This window comes from Sminthopsis crassicaudata, chromosome 5 (genome assembly GCF_048593235.1).
Source record: "Sminthopsis crassicaudata isolate SCR6 chromosome 5, ASM4859323v1, whole genome shotgun sequence".
NCBI lineage: Eukaryota > Metazoa > Chordata > Mammalia > Dasyuromorphia > Dasyuridae > Sminthopsis > Sminthopsis crassicaudata.
Window position 1 is genome coordinate 286584111 of NC_133621.1, and position 23922 is coordinate 286608032.

The 23922-nt window shown below is 36.1% G+C and overlaps 1 protein-coding gene across 16 annotated transcripts in view; it reads right to left on the reverse strand.

Annotated features, from left to right (window-relative positions):
• ANKS1B (ankyrin repeat and sterile alpha motif domain containing 1B) overlaps positions 1-23922 on the reverse strand; it is a 1348742-nt gene that overhangs the window by 877114 nt on the left and 447706 nt on the right. For all 16 annotated transcript variants that reach the window (XM_074267164.1, XM_074267169.1, XM_074267161.1 and 13 more), the window contains one exon: positions 14385-14521. In XM_074267164.1, coding sequence (XP_074123265.1) covers positions 14385-14521 — 137 coding nt within the window. The remainder of the gene's footprint in view (positions 1-14384; positions 14522-23922) is intronic.

The window sequence follows — 23922 nt, forward strand, 5'->3', positions numbered from 1 at the left end:
TACTCTGTCATCCAGAGAGAGAGCACTCACCAGGATAAGAGGAGGTTACAGACCCATTCTGAAGGACTCAGTGGGACAGGTGTGCACTTTGCACAATAGATGCAACTTTGTCATCCACTAGCCAATTCTAGGGCACAGAGCCACAGCAAAGGGAGAAGGAGACCTGGCACAGGGGTGGGGAGATCTTAGGGATAGAGATGCGGGATTGTTTATGAAGCAAGGAGGATATTCAGAAGCCAATAGCAACAGCAGCATTCTGTGATTCAAACTCTAGGAATTGAACAGGGTCCCATTTCAAATACTTAGCTCAGGATTCAGAGGAATCCTGGTCTAAAGAAAGTCTACCATTGAGCCAATAGAGTTTTCTAGCTGACTGAGAGGAGTGGAGTCCAACATCACTTTTTCTTCCCCTGTGCCCTCTCTTCCATTCCAATTTATCCTCATTACTAGGACCCTCTCAAATACACTTCTCCCCCTCTAGGACATCACAATTTCCTTTCTATAAACTTTTTTTCCCCTCATAATTTCCTTTCAACAATTTTCTCCTGGATGACTCAGTCCCAGCCAAAAATTAAAAAGATAATGAGAATCTCTTTTTTCCCTTGTCAGTCAAACTGAATATCCCCAATTGCATTTTCTGTGACTCACAATTTAAACATGTATTACTTTTATCCTTCTAAAAGGAGAATAGACATTTCTCATGCTCATGGCTGAAAACCTTTTATTTTCTATTGGTTAAAAATACATAATTTTCATTCCCATATTAATTTTTTTTCCCAGTTCACCTCTTACCTAAAAATTCTCAAAACAGCAAAAGAATATAAAATAATGAAGAGAATAGACTTGTGGCTTGGGAATCAAATGACCACTGATTCAAGCTTAGTCATTTTGTTGTTGTTGTTGTTGTTGTTGTGCTGTTTAGTTTTGCTGACTCTTTGAGGTCACAAAGACTATAGCATACCAGGTCTTTCTGTTTTCCACTATCTCCCAAAGCCTGTCCAAGTTCATGTTCATTGCTTTCATGATACTCTTTATCCATCTCTGTTAGGATTACTAGGTGAGAACTCAGGTTGTCTGGACAATGACAAGGTGAGAATTCAGGTTGTCTGGACAATTACAAGGTGAGAACTCAGGTTGACTTGATAGTTCTCTGGCTCAGATTCTGGGAGGAGCAAGCTCATTGGTTGAAGTGGTTCTACCCAGAAACCAGAAGCCCTTGCATTATCCCACGCCCATTCTCTGGGAGGATAAAAGAGGACAGCACTCCAGAAAGAAGAGAAGTCTCTGCATTACATCAGGTCTGACGGGGCTCTCTGCAGGAAGGGAAGTCACTTCTCTGGACAAGAGTTAATGGCAACTGCCTGGAGTCAACAGTTCTCTACAGGAAGAAGAATCTGTCTGAGAGATTTGAGTAGACACAGCAGATCTCTTCCCAGAGAGCGATCCGGCAGCTTCTGGAGACGACAGCTCACTACATTTGGCGCCCAACGTGGGGCAAGGACTTTTGCTTATCCTGACAAGAGGAGCTAGATCAGACCTTCACAATTTGGCTCCCGAATAGGAACAGACACGGTCCTGATTCCAGTGGAAAAGCTTCCGATCTAGATCTCAGTCTCTCTGACCCAGAACCGTGAGTAACGAGGAAACTTTGTTAAAGATTAGTGAGCGTGCTAATAGATAAATAAGGAACTTAACTTGTTAAGGGCTAAATCAGCAATCTCTTATAGCTGAAATGGGGCAGATGTTAGCTAAATACAATCCCTTGACCTCAGCCGACTCAACCCCAGCCCCAGAGGCAGCCTTAACTCCAGCCCCATTCAGGAGTGGTACTATAGAGAGTATAATCAAGATAATTGAGGAGCAGAGTTTATGTGTAACCTGGGTACAGATTGCTAAACTCTTGGCTGCATTAAGACGCACATCCCCTTGGTTCTTAGAGGAAGAAAAGATAGATGTAGATAAATGGAAGCTAGTGGGATTTGAAATGAAAGAATTTCATGCAAAAAATGGGCCTCATTCAATTTCTGCAGAAGTATTTTATATCTATAACATAGTTCAATTAGCCTTAAACTATCAAGCAAGTTGTAGGAGAAGGAAAAGTTTTAAAAATGAACAGAGGAGGAAGTGTGAGGAAAAAAGGAAAGATCAAGATCTTGACCTAGAGGAAGAGGATTTAAATGAGGAATTAGGGTATGATTCTCTTGAAGAAGCTTCAACCCTGCCTAGAGAACAGATTATTGACAGGCCCACATCAACCCCACCTTCAGAGGTGGAGGAAGAAGAAGGAGGGGAAGAGGCAGAAACACAAACAGAATTGCCTGTGAAGCAGCCTAAGCCTATGACAAGATTACAAAAAGCATTGGTTAAAGCTAAGAGAGAAGGACAGGATATAAGTGATTTTATACATGCATGTCCTGTGATTGAAGAGATTGATTCTGTAGGTCATAAAAGGAGAAGATATGCACCTTTAGATTTGAATAAAATTAAGGATTTGAAAAAAGGTTGTACCCTTTATGGGGTTACATCAGCTTATGTTAAAATGTTATTAGATGGTTTGTCTTATGAAGTCCTAACCCCAAATGATTGGAAATCCATAGCAAGGACATGCCTGGAACCTGGAGAAAATTTATTATGGCTTGCAGAATCTCATGAATTATGTAAAATTCAAGTCAGATGCAATTTGGAAATAGGAGTTAACACACAATTCACTTTTGAGCACTTAGCTGGTGAAGGTCGGTATGGAGAGAATTCAGAACAGATTAATTATACCATGACAATATATGAACAAATTGCTAAGGCTGCAATAAAAGCTTGGGGTGTCCTCCCTGGACAGAAAGATCACGGAGAGGCTTTCACTAAAATACAGCAAGGTCCCAATGGACCTTTTGCAGATTTTGTGCGATGTTTGCAAACTGCTGTCAAAAGAACTATTGGAGAAAATGCAGCTACAGAAATAATGACCAGACATCTGGCTAAGGAAAATGCCAATGAGATTTGCAAAAGAATTATATGGGGATTAGACAAAGATGCTCCTTTAGAGGAGATCATAAGACGCTGTGCTACAGTGGGAACAAATGCTTTTTACACCTGGACAATGATGAACATGGAAAGACAGGGTCCCTCCTGGCAAGGGACTTCTAGAGAAACTCGGCGATGTTTTCAATGTGGAAAAATTGGACATCTAAGAGCTCAGTGTAGATATGGAGATACAGTGAGAAGACAGGGTGAGAGAAGACCTAAAACCCCATGTCCAAAATGCAACAGAGGATTCCATTGGGCATCAGAGTGTAGAATACTTCTGGGAAATGGGATGAGGGGCCCAGGTCCAGGGCCCCAGGCAAAAAAGACTTGTGGCATGATGGCAGCTGATGTTACATCCAAAGAACCTTTAGAAGGCCAGGACTCTGATTTGATCAACCAGCAGAAATGCAATCACATGGCAGAAATGGATTATCTGATAAGTCAGCCGAAAGGCAATCAGATTGCAAAAATGGATTACACTTGGGGAGAATACAGGCCTTTTAAACCAATAAGGCTGTGTCCAGTGCAAACAACTCCAATGTAATTGCCAGATGATGAGAAGAGATTTAAAAAGTGGTAAATAGAAGGAAATTAGATAGGTTAACTGCCTGGGGGAGAGGGTTTGCTTGTATTTCTTCAGCAGGAGAAGGAATCAGATGGGTGCCAATGAGTCGTATTCGCCTATCCGGCAGCTTCTGGAGAGACAGCTTGCTACATCTGGCCATCAGAGAGAGACAGAAAAAGAGAAAGACCTCAAAATAAAGGAGAAAATCTAAGAAACATCTGGCACTGAAAGAGCATGGATAATAAGAAGACTGTTAAAGAACTTTAAAAACCAGCAGGAATCATTGGACTTCCTAACACAAGATGAGACTAATGGACAATGGAATTATGGACATTTATAAATTTTCAATTTATGATTATTTGATCATGTTATTTGTTATATACTTCTAGCATGTATTATGTTACTATGTTACTATGTGCTTATGTAATTTATGTAATTATGTGTAATACCTCCCATATTGATGGATTTATGTTTCAAGGTCATGACTATCCTATGTTCTAAATCAAAAGAAAGAGGGAGATATTAGCATTACTAGGTGAGAACTCAGGTTGTCTGGACAATGACAAGGTGAGAATTCAGGTTGTCTGGACAATTACAAGGTGAGAACTCAGATTGACTTGATAGTTCTCTGGCTCAGATTCTGGGAGGAGCAAGCTCATTGGTTGAAGTGGTTCTTCCCAGAAGCCCTTGCATTATCCCATGCCCATTCTCTGGGAGGATAAAAGAGGACAGCACTCCAGAAAGAAGAGAAGTCTCTGCATTACATCAGGCCTGACAGGGCTCTCTGCAGGAAGGGAAGTCACTTCTCTGGACAAGAGTTAATGGCAACTGCCTGGAGACAACAGTTCTCTACAGGAAGAAGAATCTGTCTGAGAGATTTGAGTAGACACAGCAGATCTCTTCCCAGAGAGCGATCCGGCAGCTTCTGGAGATGACAGCTCGCTACACATCTCATCTTCTGCCATCCCCTTCTCCTTCTGCCTTCAATATTTCCCAGCACTCGGGGCTTTTCCAAGAAGTCAGTTGATTTCTTTAAGCATTGACATATTTGACTCTCAAAAGACTTGTCCAGCAACACAATTCAAAAGTGTCAATTCTGTGGAGCTCAACTCTCTTCTTGTTCAATTCTCCAAGTCATCCACTGATAATGGAAAAACCATTTGACTATATAGGCCTTTCTTAGCAAGGTGATGTTTCTTCTTTTTAGTATGCTATTCAGGACACCTTGTACAATTTCCTTACATTTTGGATAAAGAAAATACAGCCTGGAGAGATGAATGGTTTTTCCCAAATTTTTTTTCTATATAAGAGTGCAAGATTTCAACCCTAAAAAGTTCTGGAAAAACCTGATATTCAATAACAGGGTAACACAAGTCAAGCCACATAATCTTTGTCCACTTGAGTTTCATCATCTATAAAGTGGGGTTAATAATACCACTAGGACTTACACCTCATAAGGTTGCTCTTCAATTCAAATAAGATAATGCTCCTAAAGCTTACTGCCAAAAGTAAAGGGCTATAGATGCATAAATCAGTATTACTAAAACACTTGAAAGTTTCAAAAAGAAAATAATTTCTTTTAAAATTACCATTTCTTGCCATTAATCCTGATGTGAATTTTCTTTAAATTTATTACCTATTAATCTCTGCATATCATGTCCTGCTTCTCTGAGTTAAGAGCTTTTTCTTCTTTTATACCCACTCTCTTTTCTTATTTTTAAACTTGGCATATGTGATCAGTAACCTTGCAGAGCCCAGCACAATGCTATGAGCCAGATTCAGCAAAGAAATTAACTGAGAGACAATGCTGATCTATGGCACTAAATGAAATACTTCTGAAACTGAAACTATTACAATAAACAGAAAATTCAGTTAAATTTGACTAGCACATATTATGTACATATTAAGTGTATTTTATAGATTAAGTATATTGTATATATTAAGTATATTATACATATTAAGTGTATTGTATATATTTAAAAATGTACTTATTAAATATATCAATAAGCACATACTAAGCATTTTACTGGGCATAAGAGAAACTAATACAAAAACCAGTCTTTGTCCTTATCTATCAATCAATAACCCTTTATTAAATCTGTAATGTGTGTCAGACACTGAGTTAAATGCTAGAGATACTGATATAAGGGTCAGTCAAAGAAAACTGCTATAATGAGCTTATTGGGAATTGGAGAGAGGTCATTGAAAAACCAGAAATATCACCTCAGGGATCTTGAGAAATTCTTTGATATTATAGGAGGTGATATCAAACTCTTCTTTGAGAAATGGTTCCTTCTTCCAAAGGAGACCATTCTACTGTTGGCTGCCTTCAAACATTAAAAATATTCCCTCATATGGAGCCCCAGTTTACTCTCTGTGCTCACTCTCCTATTTCTGCCCTCTGGAACTAAGAAGAATCAAGCAAATCCCTCTTCAATATGATAACTCTTAAAATTATTGCAAAAACTATTGCAAATAGCTTTCAGACCCTCCCAACTTTTCCTTTCTCCAGAGTTAAACAACCACCATATCTCCAGCTAATATTCAGATGGAAGGCATCATATGCATCATCACCAATCTAGGTGACCCCCTATAGACTCTCTGCATTATCAATGAACTTCCCAAAATGTTAGTGTCCCAAACTATCCAACAACAGAACTTAACTTTACTGTTCAGTCCTTTCAGTCATGTCATGAGCTCATTTGTAGTTTTCTTGAGAAAGATCCTGGAGTGATTTGCCATTTTCTTCTCCAGCTCCAGATGAGGAAATTGAGGCAACAGGGTTAAGTGACTTGTCTTGAGTGATGATTAATAAAGGTGCGAGCAGGATGATTTCAGAAAGGTCTGGAGAGACTTGCATGAACTGATGCTGATGTGAGTGGAACAAGTGATCTTTGTATGTGGCAACAAGAAGATTATATCAACTCTGATGGACATGGCTCTTTTCAACAATGAGGTGACTCAAGCCATGGTCCAACAGACTTGTGTTAGAGAGAGCCATCTGCATCCCAAAAGAGGACCATGGGGATCACAACATAGTATTTTCACCATTTTTCTTTCTCACTTTTTTTCCTTTTTGACCTTTTTTATTCTGCACAACATGATAAATGTAGAAATATGTAAGGAAGAATTGCATATGTTTAATCTATATTGGATTACTTGCTGTCTGGAGAAGGAAGCTGAGGGAAAGGAGGGAGAAAAATTGGAACACAAGGTTTTGCAAGGGTGAATTTTCAAACCTATCTTTGCATGTATTTTGCAAATAAAAAAGCTATTATTTTAAAAGAGAAAAGGATATTAAACTTTTAAAAATAAGGGTCTGAGGCTGTATTTAAACTCAGGTCTTCCTGACTCCATATCCATTGCTCTGTCCACTTAGCTTCTCCCTCACTTCACTAGTCCTGTATATTATTATAAAATCATAGATTTATAGTTAATAGAAATCAGCCCTCTCATTTTACAGATGACTAAACTAAGACTCAAAGAATAATTGACCTGTTCAGAAGGATACAGCTATAAAACATTTGAGTTGGGCATGAACAAGTACCCTGATTTTCCCAACTCTTGTTCCAGTATCTTATCCACTGGGTACCTCTATCATTATGTTTTTGGTTTTTTTCTTTAATTCACACCTTGATGATTTCAACTAATTATTTAAGTTCCCAAGAAACTGGATGTCCTCCAAATTTCCTTTTCAATTCCAAATCTAAGCTAATATAGCTTTAAAAAAAAAAAAAAAAAAAAAAAGGAAGAAAGAAAATATTCCATTTTTAAAGAAATACGTGCAAGGAGAGATGATCAACAAGGATGAATTAAAGCATGTGAGAGAGGAACTCATTGAACAGATGCCACAAAATCAATAATTTAGGCACTAAAGTCTGATGAAAGTCATCATCAATGTCAAAGTGACTCAAGTCCCTTTACTGGAAACAAGAAATGGAGACAAGAAAATGGACCCAAAGCTTCTTTTCCCAATGTAAACATAGGGTCCTGACTTAAAAGCAGAATTCCTTGAACTGCAAAAAGAATTAAATTCTCTGGTCCACATAAATCTTTCATATTCATTATCAAATAAATTAATAACAGGTCCTATCATAGTACATTTACAAAATTAAAAGTAAAGAAAAGGAGGACAAAGCAAAGAATAAAGGAACAAATAAGTGATGTACAGCTGAAAAGTAGAGTTAAACAAGTGATTGGATTTGTCAGATAAAAACAACTGAATGGAAGATTTTCCACCCCACTCCCAATGTTTTCTAAAGATAATGGTTTCTGGGCAATCCCTTTCCAAGTCCTTTGACTAAATAAACTCAATCTTATCTCCATTCTATTCCAACTTACCACCCCATCCCTACTTTATTCTGTTCTCCTTTCCTCTGCTTTCAATTACAAATAGCTTCATAGGATCAGACATGTAAAACAGGAAATGACCTTAAAATGTATCTAGCCTAACCCTTTCATTATACACATGAGGAAATGAAGTAATTTATTCAAAATCATGTAAATAAAAAACATCAGAAGTAGAATTTGAAGTCAAGTCATATAGGGTTCAGAGGTTTTGGGCCAGAAGGAAAACCAGAGACCATTTAATCCAACCCTTTCATTTTATAGGAAGAGAAACTGAGGCTCAGGAGAACAAAGTGACTTGCCCAAAGTTATAGAAGTGTAAGCCAATAACTCTTTTAAAATAGCTTTTATTAATTTGTAGAATGGATTCTTCAGAACAGATAAGATAAAATCTTGTCCAATTATAAATTTTGGATTTCAAAGGGACCTTAAATTACCTTTGGGAGAAACAAGAATATTGGTGAATTCCTCTTATATGATGAATAAGATAATTCTTCTGTCTCTTAACTACTTTAACAATTCTTCCCAGGAAATTAGATTGAATATCAGCCAGTGTTCTTCAGGGAAGAATAATAACAAATTCATAAATTAGCATCCTATTTAAAGGTAGAATGCCAAGGTGAATACTTTGAATGTCATGTACTATTTTGCTCTCATAAGGTCAATAATACTTCTATAAGTAAAAGTTTATACTTTTTAGCTTTCTCATCAAAGAGCCAGACCTTGCCACACGTTTGTTCCATGTGCTGAAAACTCACATTAAATAATAATGCCTGAAAAAATTATCCAATATCATATCTGAACCTTTTCAACCTATGATATACCTGTGAAATTTGGCAAAACATGCTCTCTCTCCCCTCACCTTCAAAGCTTTGTCTCTACTCCTACATGGACCATCTCTCTGACACAATGCTACTAATTTTTCAAATAAAAGGAATGAGGAAATGCATGAGGAAATGAAAAGATCACTGGTTAACAAAGACTACTAAGAAACCGATCAAAGGACCATAGTTTTCTTCCTGGGAAGTTATTTTTGAAGATAGGTACATTTTCCAGCTAAAAGCAGTAGGTCTTTTTTTTTTTTTTTTTTTTTTTTCCTGAGGCAATTGTGGTTAAGTGACTTGCCCAGGGTCATACAGCCAGGAAATTAGGTCTTTTTTTAAAGATAAATATGCCATTAGGTAGTAATCATGAGATTAAATTGTTAGCCCACATGAACTTCTGGTTTGGCTTTGTGTGAAACTCTCAGATATTTATAGGAAATACTTTTTCCACCATAAGATCAAAGATTTGTCACTGGAAGACACTTTAGAGTCCATTGAATTTAAAGCTTTTATTTTAGTTGGAAAAAAAATGAGGTCCAAAGAGATAAAAATAACTTATTTGTCCAAGGACAAATATATATCAAGAAATAGAGCTGGGATTTCTATCTAAGTCCTCTCTCTGAATCCAAATGCAAAGCTTTTCCCCTCATGCTGCATTGAGTTCCCTTCATAATATCTCAGAGAGAAAGAATATCAGGTGTTCATTTAAAGTCAAAGAAATGAAGAGATGGGGAGGAGATAAAAACTGGTGTGGAAACTCAAGTATCTTGATTCCTGTTTGCTTTATTTCCACATTTTCAAAACATACAATAAATTTATATAATTTAAACTTAGGAAAATCATAATGGGATAGTGGCAAACATTCTATTCTAATTAGGAAGAGCAGGAGTTAATTCCTACTTCTGATACATGTTGGCTGCATGATTCTGAACCAGTCACTTAATTTTTCTGTGGTGTAAAGAAATTTTAAGAAGGTGACAATGCACATTAATTAAGTGGTTCTTCAACAAGTGTTCCAGCTGCATTACCAATGAAATCACAGGGCCGTTTAAAAAATGTTATTTACCCAAAGACCTGAGCTTTTGGGATAAGAATTCACTGACAAAAACTGCTGGGAAAACTGGAATTTAGTATGGCAGAAACTAGGCATTGAACCACACTTAACACTGTACACCAATATAAAGTAAAATGGGTTCATGACCTAGGCATAAAGAATGAGATTATAAATAAATTAGAAGAACATAGGATAGTTTACCTCTCAGATCTGTGGAAGAGGAAGGAATTTATGACCAAAGAAGAACTAGAACTCATTACTGATCACAAAATTGAAAATATTGATTACATCAAATTGAAAAGCTTTTGTACAAATAAAATTAATGAAGACAAGATTAGAAGGGAAGCAATAAACAGGGAAAACATTTTTACAGTCAAAAGTTCTGATAAAGGTTTCATTTCCAAAACATATTGAGAATTGACTCTAATTTATAAGAAATCAAGCCATTCTCCAACTGATAAATTGTCAAAGGATGTGAACAGACAATTCTCAGATGAAGAAATTGAAACTATTTCTAGCCATGTGAAAAGATGCTCCAAGTCATTCTTAATCAGAGAAATGTAAATTAAGACAACTCTGAGATACTACTACACACCTGTCAGATTGGCTAAGATGACCGGAACAAATAATGATGAATGTTGGAGGGCATGTGGGAAAACTAGACATTGATACATTGTTGGTGGAGTTGTGAATGGATCCAACCATCTAACTATGTTCAAAAAGTTATCAAACTGTGCATACCCTTTGATCCAGCAGTGTTACTACTGGGCTTATATCCCAAAGAGATAGTTAAAGAAGAGAAAGGGACCTGTATATGCAACAATGTTTGTGGCAGCCCTCTTTGTAGTGGCCAGAAACTGGAAACATCAATTGGAAAATGGCTGAATAAATTGTGAATAAATTGTGGTATATGAATGTTATGGAATATTATTGTTCTGTAAGAAATGACCAGCAGGATGATTTCAGAAAGGCCTGGAGAGACTTACAGGGACTGATGCTGAGTGAAATGAGCAGGACCAGAAGATCATTATATACTTCAACAACAATACTGTATGATGATCAATTCTGATGGATGCGGCCATTTTCAACAATGAGATGAAACAAATCAGTTCCAATAGAGAAATAATGAATTGAACCAGCTACACCCAGCGAAAGAACTCTGGGAAATGACTATGAACCACTACATAGAATTCCCAATCCCTCTATTTTTGTCCTCCTGTATTTTTTATTTCCTTTACAGGTTAATTGTACACTATTTCAAAGCCCGATTCTTCTTGTCCAGCAAAATAATTGTATGGACATGTATACATATATTGTATTTAACATACTTTTAACATATTTAGCATGTATTGGTCTACCTGCCATCTGGGGGAGGGGGTGGGAGAAAGAAGGGGGAAAATTGGAACAAAAGATTTTGCAACTGTCAAAGCTGAAAAATTACCTATGCATATATCTTGTAAAAAAGCTATAATAAAGTTTTTGGTTATTTATAGGTTCTGATATAATTACTTAGCACAGACTAAATAATAGCTGATGCTTTATGTGTCTCAAGCAATTCTGATTTTATACGTCCAATAACTGAAGAAGAGATTGGATTATAGGAAGAAAGGTCTTGCTGTTGACACTTATTTTTTTTAATGATGAATGGTAATTTTTATTTTTTATGTATAAACATATTTATATAATTCTCTTATTGTACAAAAAAAATCAGGTCAAAAAGGAAAGAAAATGAGTAAGAAAACAAAATGCAAGTGAACAACAACAAAAAGAGTGAGAATGTTATGGTGTTATCGACATTCAGTTCCCACAGTTCCCTCTCTGGGTAGAGATGGCGCTATTCATCACAAGATCATTGGAACTGTCATCAATCATCTCTGAATGATAATTTTTTTAAAAGAGTAAGAAGTCTCATCATCCTGAATTCCAATCTGGCCTCAGATACTTTCTAGCTGTGTGACCCTGAGCAAGTCACTTAATCCTGTTTGCCTGAGTTCTTCCTCTATAAAACAAACTGGAGAAAGAATTGGCAAAGCACTCCAGAATCTTTGCCAAGAAAATCTCAAATGGATCACAAAGAGTCTGCCACAAGCGAACAACAATTTTTTGAAAACCTAGCATACAAGACAGTTGCTGATTTTACCTTCTATTTCAAGAGTGCTGGCCACCAAGTGGGCTCACAGTAACATAACCAACAGCAAAATCAATAAACACTTAGAAATAATGTTTGAGTTATTTTTGATTGAGAGAGATAGCATGGCATAATGGAAAGGAAGAGGAAACAAGGGCTCTTGTCCTGGCTCTGAAATTAGGTAATCACGAATAAGTCACATGCTTTCTCCAAACCTCATGTTCTTCAGGAGTAAAATGAGAGGGTTTGGTGAGATGCTTTTTAATAGTACTTTAATCTCCAGTATTCCATGCTGTTCTGTTTCTTCCCATCTTGTTCCAGACTAGTCCAGTTTATTATGCACTGTGCTATTCTCAACCTGGCCTAAGGGACAGGACACTGGACTTGGGATCAAGAATATCTGACTTTTAATTCCTAGCAGAGATGCTAACTAATCATCTGAACCTAGACAAATAACTTAACTTTCCTGTGTCGTAGTTTTTCCCATCTTTAAACTGAAAGGGTTAGACTTAATGACCCATAAAGATACTTAAAATCTATGATTCTATTTTATTCCATTCCAGCCCACCCTGTTTTTAAAAACATTTATATATTCAGTCTTTACATATTGTCTTTTTAGTCTCTAGTACTGGATCTGATGGAATTTACTCCCCATTCTTCTGAACTTGACATCTGGCATTTGTCCATTGCTCTTTCCTCACCAGCTCCCCCTAATTTGGGGAAATGATCCAATATCATGGCTCTCTGAAGATATGCCTCTGTAAATTCCATCTCCAGAAAGCTTTTCTCAGCTATGAACAAGAATCCCACATACTGAGCAACACACATCCATCCAGCTGATGCCATACTGAGAATGTTAAAGGTACTGAGCACCCTGCTGCTCATTTTGACCAAAACAGCCTTGAAAACAGAGACTTGTCCTGAAATTGGCTGATAGCAGCTGCTGGTTCTGTGCATCTAAAGCAATGCTGAATGATTCTGATTAGAATCAAAATTCCTCCCCTCTCTCCTCCACCCACCCTTGGATCTGAGGAGATCCATTCAGAAGGAGCGAGGTAGAGCACCACCAATTCAATGTGCCGGGTCCATCTGTTGGCAAGCAGCATGATGCAAACAGCTTTGTAAGTTCTATTTTCAATGAAATATCACAGAACAGCTTGTCCCAATGATATTTCTAAAGCCTGCCTGCAAGCCGCCTACTGGGAAACCCAACAAAGAAGAGAAGGGGGGAGCAAAGAATACACAGAGTCAAAGGACAGAGAAAAGAAAGGGGAATGAAACCCTAGAAAAGAGATAAGATTAAGGTGGGAGAGAAGATTGAAGACCATACACCATACATAAGGATAAACATACATATATATATATATATATATATATGTACAAATACATACATTTCATGGAAATATGTGTATATATCATATGTTTTACAAATTATATTTAAAACTCATTTTTAATTTATTCTTCACATATACATTTGTTAGTACAGATCTTAGAGCTTTCTCATATATACATAAATAATTTGAGGCTTTTTTCCTCTATAAACAGTTATCAGAAAGTTATCAGTTTAAATACTTGAAACTTCCTATTTCTTATGTTTTATTACTAAATAAAAAGATGTAATGTTAATGATAACAATGATATAACAATATGTATGTATATGTATACATATATGATACATAACAAATATATGTAAATACATATATATATTTATAAACAAGTGTAAGAATGACATAGGACTAAATCTAGACTTGAAAACTTTAGTATCATCGATTAATGAATTCCTTAGAGCAAGAAACTTGAAATTTGAGAGGGAAATGTAGAAAGATACAGAAATAAAGGTACAGAAAATACTGGAGGAAAAAAATGATAATTAAAAGATTGGAGAGAATTCGTTTTCCTTTTCTTTTCTTTCTTTTAACCATCTTTTTTGGAGTCCAAATCTGTGATTTCAATGAGAAAGGGTATTTCCAGGAAGGAAACTGCCTTAATAGATGTAGATCTACAAGTGTTCAACATTTGCCTAAGGCATCAATACATAAAATAACATGTCCAGATCCACAGAATTTTTATGTATCAGAGGTGATATTTGAACTCATGTTTTTCTTGATTGTGAAGCTAGTTTTCTATATATTGTATCAATTACTTCTTAACTTTATAATATTGTGACAAAAGTTTTTTTGAAATTCCCCATATTTCAAAATAGGAATAAATACCTTTCCTCCCCATTAACCAGGGAAATGAAGCTCTGGGACTTCTCAGTCGACTTTTCTCAGCTATAAAGTTAGGGGAATGAATTATGTGACCCTCTAAAGTGTAAATTGTTATGATCCTATGGTCTTTTCTTTTAACACAATTTGACTTGAATACTTAGCAATTATGGAGGCTATCCCTATATCATCAACAGGGCCAGGACCCAGATTCAGGTTCTCACGTTAGGTCACTTACCTGAGGTCGTATTACTTTGACAATATTTTTGAGGGCAGTGTCTGGAGATGGAGGCGAGCAATCAGGTGTGGGGCCTGTTGAGCTGTTTCTATGGTTACCGCTTCCTGGAGCCGTAATTGCTACCTGAGATGCGTTATCTGTGAACAAAAATAGAATGGCCATGAACTTAATTACTTTACTTACTTTCCAACATCCAAGATGATTTCAAGGATGGGAATTCTGATTTTAGTTGTACACTGGTCATCTTTGAAGCCACAAAGTGAGGGTATTTGAACTCCTGAAAGGGGAACCATCACCAAAATCATTATTAGATGTCTTGTTCCACTTTAAGTTAGTAAGTTAGTAAATGTCTATCCCCTTATGGTCTCATTTTGAGATCCTAAGGGGAGTGAGAGATGAGTCATGATCTTCTCATTCAAAATAGCTGCAAATACCCTAAGCCTGATATGGATGACAGCACCTAATCGCCTAAAAGATGTAGACTCCTTGATTAGGAAATGGCTCGACAAATTCTGATACATGAATACAATAGAATATTATATAAGGAATGAAGAATAAGACAATTTCAGAGCACTCTGGGGAGTATTTTATGAACTGGCAAGGAGCGAAATAAGCAGTTCCAGAAAATTTATTCGCACCATGCTATCAACAATGTAAACATAAATAAATAAATAAATAAATAACCAGAATAACAACCAAAACACAGCACTGAACACCATAAACTTATAAATGTCTGGTCTCTGGAGAAAATGCACTCTCTCCCTTCTTTGGAAAATTGGGGGAACTAGGGGATAGGCTATCACATATACTGTCACACCATTGATGTGTTGATTGCATTTTTTCCTCTTTATTTTTAAATGTTCATTCCAAGGGACAGATGGCTGAGTAGGGGAGGTAGGAAGAGCTTATTTAAAAACAAATAATATGTTAAAATCAAATTATCAAAAAATGTGCCATGCAGCTAGGCCATAATGGATAGAGAACCAGCAAGAGCTAAGTTGAAGTCCAGTTTCTGATAACTCTCAGTTGTCTGATTCTGGCAAGTCTCTAAATGACTATCTTATCTACCACTTCTAAATCTATAAGTTGAAAAAAATAAAAGATGCTACACAGAGAGAAGGACTTTCCTCACCCAGGAGGTTTCTCTACCAATCACAGACCTAGTTCCTATCCCCTAACAATAAAATACTTTTGAAAAGATATATCAACTTGTCTTTTGCTTCACTGATTTGTGACATGCTTTAATAGGAGTTATTTCTTCATTTCTCAGATGACTTTTTAAGGCAAATTTGTAAACTGCATCTGTGTAGGGAACTCAGAGCAGAAACTCCTTTTTATATCAATTGCTTCTTTTGATTTGAGTATTTAGACATTAGATAGATCATTGAGTCAAGAAGGGTCTGATATAATAACCAGGACTCATAGTAACTTGAGGATTATGAAGAACCAGCAGAAAAACAACACTGAAAGGTAGTGAGTACAGGTATTATTAATATCATTAATAATAATAATTTACAGATTAGCAGTTGGAGATGTAGCTACTTGTCCAAGGTCACAAAGCTAATGACTCTCATTAAAGGGTGGAGACATAGTACAGTGAGATGGGCACTGGATCTGGGAGCATAATTAAGAGGGTTCAAAGCTCAGCTCAGTCACTATCTGGTGGGACTTGGCCAAATCTATCATTCTCGGGGCCACAGAACTCCAATCTACAAAACAAGCAAATTTAACATGTTATCCAAAGCCTCCTCTAACTTTCTCTGTCTTCTTGAGAATGTGTAATAGAGATCTTTGGATGCCATAATCAGCACTCTCACTATTCCATCCCAGTGTGTGGAATTCAGGATTTGGGTGAACTCACCTACCATTCTCGATGCAATTTCATTTTGGTAAGATTGTATAATTCCTCAAATGTAAGAGGCAGGTAGATGCTAAAGTAGAAGGAGAGTTAGATCTGAAGTCTAAAAGACTTGAGTTTAAATGTCATTTCAGACACAGCATTGTGAAGCCAATAAAATCAATTAATCTCTGTCTTAATAACTTTATTCTATAAAATAGGAATAATGACAACACCCAACTCCCCAAGTTGTGATAATCAAATGAGATATTTGTAAAACACTTTTCAAACCTAAATATACTATGTAAATATAGTTATTATTATACAAATCTTTTCAAAAATGGCTTTTCAAATTTTCCTTGAACAATGAGAAAAAATAAAAAAAAGAATGTCTATCAAAAAAAAAAAAAAAACACAACAGAAAACCATAGCAGGCTGTAGAGAAATATAGATAATGACTAAGAACTTTATTATTACCTGAAAGAGGATGTTCCACTATGGATAAAAGATTAAATAAATTTATTTAATTTATTAAATTATGAAATTATAACAATAATAGCTACAATTTCCAGAATTATATTTTTACAATAATCTTATGAGATAGGTAATACAAGTATTATCATTTCCATCTTATAGATGAGAGACTTAAAGCTCAGAGACATTGATGTGTCCATAGTCACAGAGACAGCAAATATTAGAATTGGTCTGCTGGCTCTGAGTCCCATTTTCTTTTCATTCTACCTAACTGCCTCTACTTATGTTTGGTAGATCATGCAACTGTTGTCTGGCCAAGTCAGCGGGATGTTATGTATTATTCATTTAAGTTATATTAAAGTCTTAGCACACAAACCATTCAAATTTGGAAAGTTGACAACACTTCAGAGAGGATAGAAAATATTCTCTAAATATCTGCTTCTCGATTATGGAGAAGGTAGAAAATTTAAAATTCTACAGAGATATTTCTTGGCATCTTATGACCCTAGGATGTTCAAAACCTGAATTTCCATCTGTTTCTAATTAATTATTAATAATTATCTCCTTTGAAAATGCAAACAAAGAATGACCACCCATTGGGAAATGGTTAAACAACTTACAACATTGTGGAATAAGAAGAGTTTTGAATCAAAAGTTCTGGGTTCAAATACTGATTTTGCCACTTACTATTATAACCTCAGAGAGGCTGTTTAATCCCTTTGGATGTCAGCTTCCTCGTCACAGACATAAATCACCTTTCAGGTCAACTACATCACTATTCCTGTGAGCATAAGACCTGATCACCTCTTTTTTTTTTTTTTTTTTTTTTTAGTGAAGAGGCAAAGGAAGATGGCTGCATTTATCATTGGACATGTTTATCATACTGATTAGCTTTGCTTAACTTTCTTGTCTTTGTTAAACAGAAAGACAAACTAGGAATGATTATGGGGGCAAGAGGTATATTTGGAAATGATTGTGATGTCACAACAAAAGTTGAATCAATGATACTTTAAATAAATAAAAATAATTAGCCAGTTGAGACAGTGAAAATATTTTGTGCAATGAGGATCAGATTGGTATATTCCAAGAATTTCAAGACTTTATAATCCAATCTCCTGACCCATATATGATTCCCTTCTCCTAAGGCTGTGACAGTCTGCCAGGCTCTGTCTGAATACCTTTGGTGACCCGAAACTTATTACCTCCCAAGGCATTCCATTCCACTTTTGGCCAATTCTCATCTTTAGCAATTTCTTCCATACATCAAGCTGAAATATGCCTCTCTGTGACTTTTTTCTCTTCATCCTAGTCATGCCCTCTGGGACTGAACAGAATAAGGCTAATCCCTCTTCTATATGACAGCCTGTCAGATATCTAAAGTCAGTTATAACTTTCAACTCTAAGGGGGCAGAAGGGGGCATCTGACTTCACTCTGTTCTACAGACACAGCTTAGATCTGGACTCAAATCCACCATTTTGTAAACACAAGTACTGACTATAGTTGGGATCTTCTGAGAGAAAAGGGATGAATTTCCATAAAGCTAACTGGGGAAGAAAATAAAAACCTAATAGTATTGTAATCATAAAGCATATATAAAAAATTATAATAGCTTGCTTTTTTGGTTTCCTTCCTAAAGACACTTTAATAGTCATGGGATGAAAGAACATTTCCAAGGGAGTATGATATGTTCAATGAGTTAGAACAGGAAGGAATCCAATTGAGAGGCTATGATAATGGACCAATGAGCATAAGGTTTCATATCTCTTCCTTTCACTGCATGATAAGATCATGTATTTAGAACTGGAAGGGATCTCAGAGACCATAGCATCTATCACCTCTCCTTTTGTACATCAATAACATGAGATTCATAGATGGTGACTTAATCAAAGACATCAAAACCAAGAGATAACAGATCCTGGCTACAAAGTGAGATCCTCTGACTCCAAGTTGGGAATACTTTCCACCATATGATAATCATTATGAAAGATTATGAATTTAGAGCTGAAATGGAACTTGGACACCCTTTACTCCAACTTCTTCACTTTACAATTTAGTAAACTGAGGCATCAAAAAGTTAAGTGTTGGCCAACGTCCCTTATGTAGTAAGCAGCAGAACTGGGTTTGAACTCTATCTCAAATCTCTTGGTCAGTTTTTCAATTTTCTTTTCTATTTGAGTTTATGCATAAATTCAGAAAATTGAATATCAACAAGAGATAATAAAATTATAGCACTTACCTGTGTATATTATATCAGCAGTTACTAGGATGGCCAGGAATTGCCTGACATATTTTTCCCTTCTGGCACCAGGGATTCAAAAAGAACCAGTACTCAAAAAACAATTCAGGATAATATGATGGATCTGATCTCTCACATTCATGAATACTTAATAGTAAATATCTTTTCCCACAGATGACTAACATCGGTGAGTTTTCTTTCTCCTTTTTTTCCTACAAAATTTAGAATGTCCTAGGGATCTTCTCTGAGAGTGACTTATGGGAGGGAGGGAATTGAAGATATTCCTAATTACAATGTGGGTTGTTTCAGATTTAATCAAATACCCCATGACCTCTGGAGCTTATCTTAATGCTAATTATCATTTCAAAAGCTCTCCTAAATTAACTTATATACACTTAAAAAAAAAAAAAAGCAAGCAAGTTCAGGCATCAGAAAAACTGAATTCTATAGGACAAAATGGAATATAATTCTGGACACAGAGGACCTGAATTCAAATGGAGGCTCTACTATATGCCTTCTATTTGATTTTTTTTGAGCCATTTCACTCCTCTCTGGACCTCAGTTTCTTTTATTATAAATTGAAATAGTTGGATCAGATGTTCTTTTAAGTCCCTTCTTCCTCTAAATCTCTGATTCTAACATCAAATGTACTTAAGCAAATTGATTGGTTCATTTCTCTGGGTCTCAATTGTATTCATCTGTGGCAAAAATGAGTTCTATTTTTCCACATGTTGAGTTTTAAGACTCACTTTAAAATATGTAATAGGAAAGTACTGATCTGGAACTTGTGAGGGTCCAGGATTGCATACAGATATCTAGAAACATGCATGGAGATGAACATTAGGTACTTAGGAGTCTACAAGTTTACCAAGAGTATCTTTTATTTTTATTTCAGCTTAATGTATCCATCTCCCCTCCCACACTGAGCAAGCCCTCTCTTGACACAATAAAATAAAAAAATAAAAACAGGGGAAAGTAATTAATTGTTTTTAATTAAACCATGCTAATCAATCAATCATATAGGTCTGGCACAATCAAATGCTTTTCCCCCTAGCAATGTCTTCCTTAGCTATGGACTCTGAGCAACTTTTGGCAGATTCTGAGAGTTAGAGTTGAAAGAATTCATTCATTACAAAAGAGAGAACATACATGCAAAGGCACAGAGAAGAGAGATTCAGAGCTATTGGTCAATTTTGTCAGGAGGCAGTCAGCTGATCTGGGTTAGGAATTGGGAAGACCCAAGTTCAAATTTGGTTTTAGACACTTACTAGCTGTGTGACTCTGAACATGTCATGTGACCATATTTGTCTCAGTTTTCTCATTTGTAAAATGAGTTGAAAAAGGAAAGAACAAACCATTTCAATATCTTTACTAAGAAAACTCTAAATGGGGCATCAAGTGGGCCACAACTGAAATGACTAACAGGAAAAATTTATATATATGTATGTGTATCTAGTTTGATATAAGCAACTATAAGCAAACAAACATATACAGATGTGTAAGTGAAATATATATATATATATATTTAGCTACAAAGAAAGACAGAAAAGTAGACATAAAAGAGAGGGGAAAACAGAGACAGAGAAGTAAAGAGACAGAAAGAGACAAGGACAGAGAGATGGAGAGAGACAGATACAAACAGAGACAGAGAGGAGTGTTAGACTTTGCTTATAGATAGCATAATCAAGTTATGTCTCCAGTGTAAACTTTCTAGGAGCAGAAACTGATTTGGGCCATTTTCTCTACCCTTAGCACTTAGTATCTGGCACATACTTAATAAGTGCTTCTTGACTGATTTTTGGGTCCTTTCCAGCTGTAAATTTCGGACCTTATAACTTTCTGAATGTGACTTGGCAGGATTAGGAGAAAGCCCAATCATCACAGTTGGGGGGCTTTCTTTAGCACTATTCAATCACTAAGAAATAAAGAATCCAGAGTTAGATAGCGAGGTCACCCACAGTTGAGTATTTCAGGGAAAACACAGAGAACACAAATGGCAATGAGCTTCCTATAACCGAGATAAATGATTACAGGAAGGAAAGCCAGTAAAACCAGAAAAGGGGATGATGAGCTGATACATGAGAGAGAGAGAAGTCACAATGATGATAAAGCACAATTTCAATAGGAGTTAAAAAAAAAAAAAAGTCAGGAAATTGTAGTCAAAAAGAAGGATCTCACAAGTTAAAATACCCAACCACGGTAGAAAAAGTCTGAAGAAATGGTAAAGTCTAAAGTGTGACTGTCCTTTCAGTTAGTAACTGATGAATACCGAAGTTTATCACTGATGAATGTTGGATAATCAGGCAAAGTCTGAGACCAATATCTCTCATCTAAGCAAAAAATTTTAGTTTACCATGGAGTGGTCCATGGAGATTAAATAGTCCTATAAGTATGGTTCTGCTGACTGCAAATGCCAGCTAAGTAAGTAAGCAAAGACCGATTGTAATCCTCAAGGTGAGAGATCCTTGCAGTTAAAGATAGTGTCCTCTTATTATGGTACTGTGGATGAAAAACACAGCTCAGAGTCAAAAAAGATATGGCTTCAAATGTTGTTTCTAATCCCTACTTGGTGTTCCTTGGCAAGTCTCCTAACTTCATAATGCCCCAGGTAATCCTCTAAGACTCTTACTGATAGAGTGGGTAGTGATTTACATTGGTGGAGGGAACTCCCTATAGCATTAAAATTATAATTCCAATAAAAAGAAATTGCTTCTTTAGATCATGGGTTATGGAAATGAAAATTTATGGAATAGTCCAGTAATTTTTTAGAATGAAGGAAGAGAGAAAAAGAAAATGAAAGAAAGGAAGGTACAGAGAAAGAGAGGAGGGAGAGAGTGAGGGGAAAAAAGAGAGGGGGGAGGGAGGGAGGAGAGAGAGAAATAAAAGAAAAGGCAGGAAGGAAGGAAGGAAGGAAGGAAGGAAGGAAGGAAGGAAGGAAGGAAGGAAGGAAGGAAGGAAGGAAGGAAGGAAGGAAGGAAGGAAGGAAGGAAGGAAGGAAGGAAGGAAGGAAGGAAGGAAGGAAGGAAGGGAGGGAGGGATAAGGGGAAGAAGAACAAGAGGGAGGGAAGGGAAAGGAAGGAGGAAAAAGGAGAGAAAGAGGGAGGAATAAAGTGAGAGAGAATGGATAGACTTATTTATGACAAATGCTTTGCTCCATGATTCACAAATATTATCTCAATTGATCTTCATAATAACCCTGGGAAGTAGTCACTATTAATGTCTCTATTCTGAAATTGAGGAAACTGAGGCAAAATGATTGTACAAACATCACATTTGGTAAATGTCTGTGACTGGATTTGAACTCAAGTTTTCCTCACTTCAGAGTCAGTTGTTCCACTTAAAGTCTAGCATATTACCATAGTTCCAACTACTGTGGAGGCTGAGATGAAATCTAGAAACAATAAGATGAACTCTCAAGACTGGGAGGCCACAAATTTATTTGGGGTTTGGTGAACTGACCCAGCTTTTAAGCAAAGCAGGTTAAAGTTTCTAATCAACAGTGGGATCAAGTTTTCCAGGAGAGGGGAGATTGTCAGATCTAGTCTCAATAATAGTAACAATAATTTTGTACATAAAAAATAAATAGAAGAAATTTAGTTCCTTGGCAACAAAAAGTCAGTTGTCACCAGGGAGAAGATCATATATGCTAAGGGGGGAAAATCATATATACTAAGAAGGAATTAAATGCACTTTCTTAAGAAATAATCTTTTCAAAAAGTAGAAAGCCATTCTGAAAAGACAATTAGGAAATAAAATTGAGTTTCTTTTTGCTTGAAAATAAAACCTTTTGAAATGCATTTTCTAGAGATTATATCCAATAAAATCTAAATCTGTAAAAGTGAACAGGACATAGGCGCTTGAAAATGTTGTGACATGCTACCTTCTTATTCTGATGTCCACGGTGACCGACTATCTGGTCATTTCCTGGAATATTTTTATGTTTTATTACCAGTAATCCATTAAAACCAGAGGCTATGACCTCCCTTCACAAATTTTTCCAAGAACTCAATAGTTCATAGTTTTATATCTCTTGAGCTGGAAGAGATTTTAAAGGACTCTATAGTTCAGATTGATTGTTCAGAGTAAGAGATGAAATCCTAGGCATAAAAACTTCCAGCAAGGGTAAGGAAGCATGTCATAAAACACTAGACTGATTCTGATATCAGGAATCATTTCTTTAGGCATATATGCATATATCTAATAATAATATCCCTGAGATAATGTAAGCTCAGACTCAAGTTCATTATGTTTATAAAGGGTAAATTAATTTCACAGAACCTGAGGAAGGGATATATAATTTGAGATAACTTCAAATATTTAGGGGAAAGATCCAATCTTTCAACCAAGACAATGAAAAATAGAAATATTGTTGTTCAGTTATAATCTTCTTTGTGATCCCATTTGGGGTTTTCTTCACAAAGATACTGGAGTGATTTATCATTTCCTTCTGCAGCTCATTTTACAGATGAGATAACTGAGGCAAACAGGATTAAGTGTCCTGCCCAGGATTATACAGCTACTAAATGTCTAAGACCAGACTGCACTGTGGAAGATGTTTTCCTCACTCCAGGTCTGGTGCTATATGCACTATAAATTAAATATAGCTGCCCTAAAAAGATAGAAACAGACAATATTTAAGGGGTTATAGAAAGAGAGTAAAATTGACAAGCACTTATTAGGCAATATTACATGCCAGGTACTACATTAGCACTGGGGATACAAAGAAGGGTATTAGTCCTTGCCTTCAAAAGGCTCAAAATTTAATGCAAACAGCTAAGTAAAAAGAAAAAAAAAAAAAAAGGAAAAAGATACATACTAGAAAAAAGTAGAGATAATCTCAGAGGAAAAGAATTAGGATAATCAGGAAGAAGACAGAAATTTTAGACATAAAGGAAATCAGAAAAGGAAGATGGAGAGAGCTACACCAATACATTACCAATGGATATATGAAGTGGTCCATAATTCTGAAAAATACTTAAAAAACTTAATT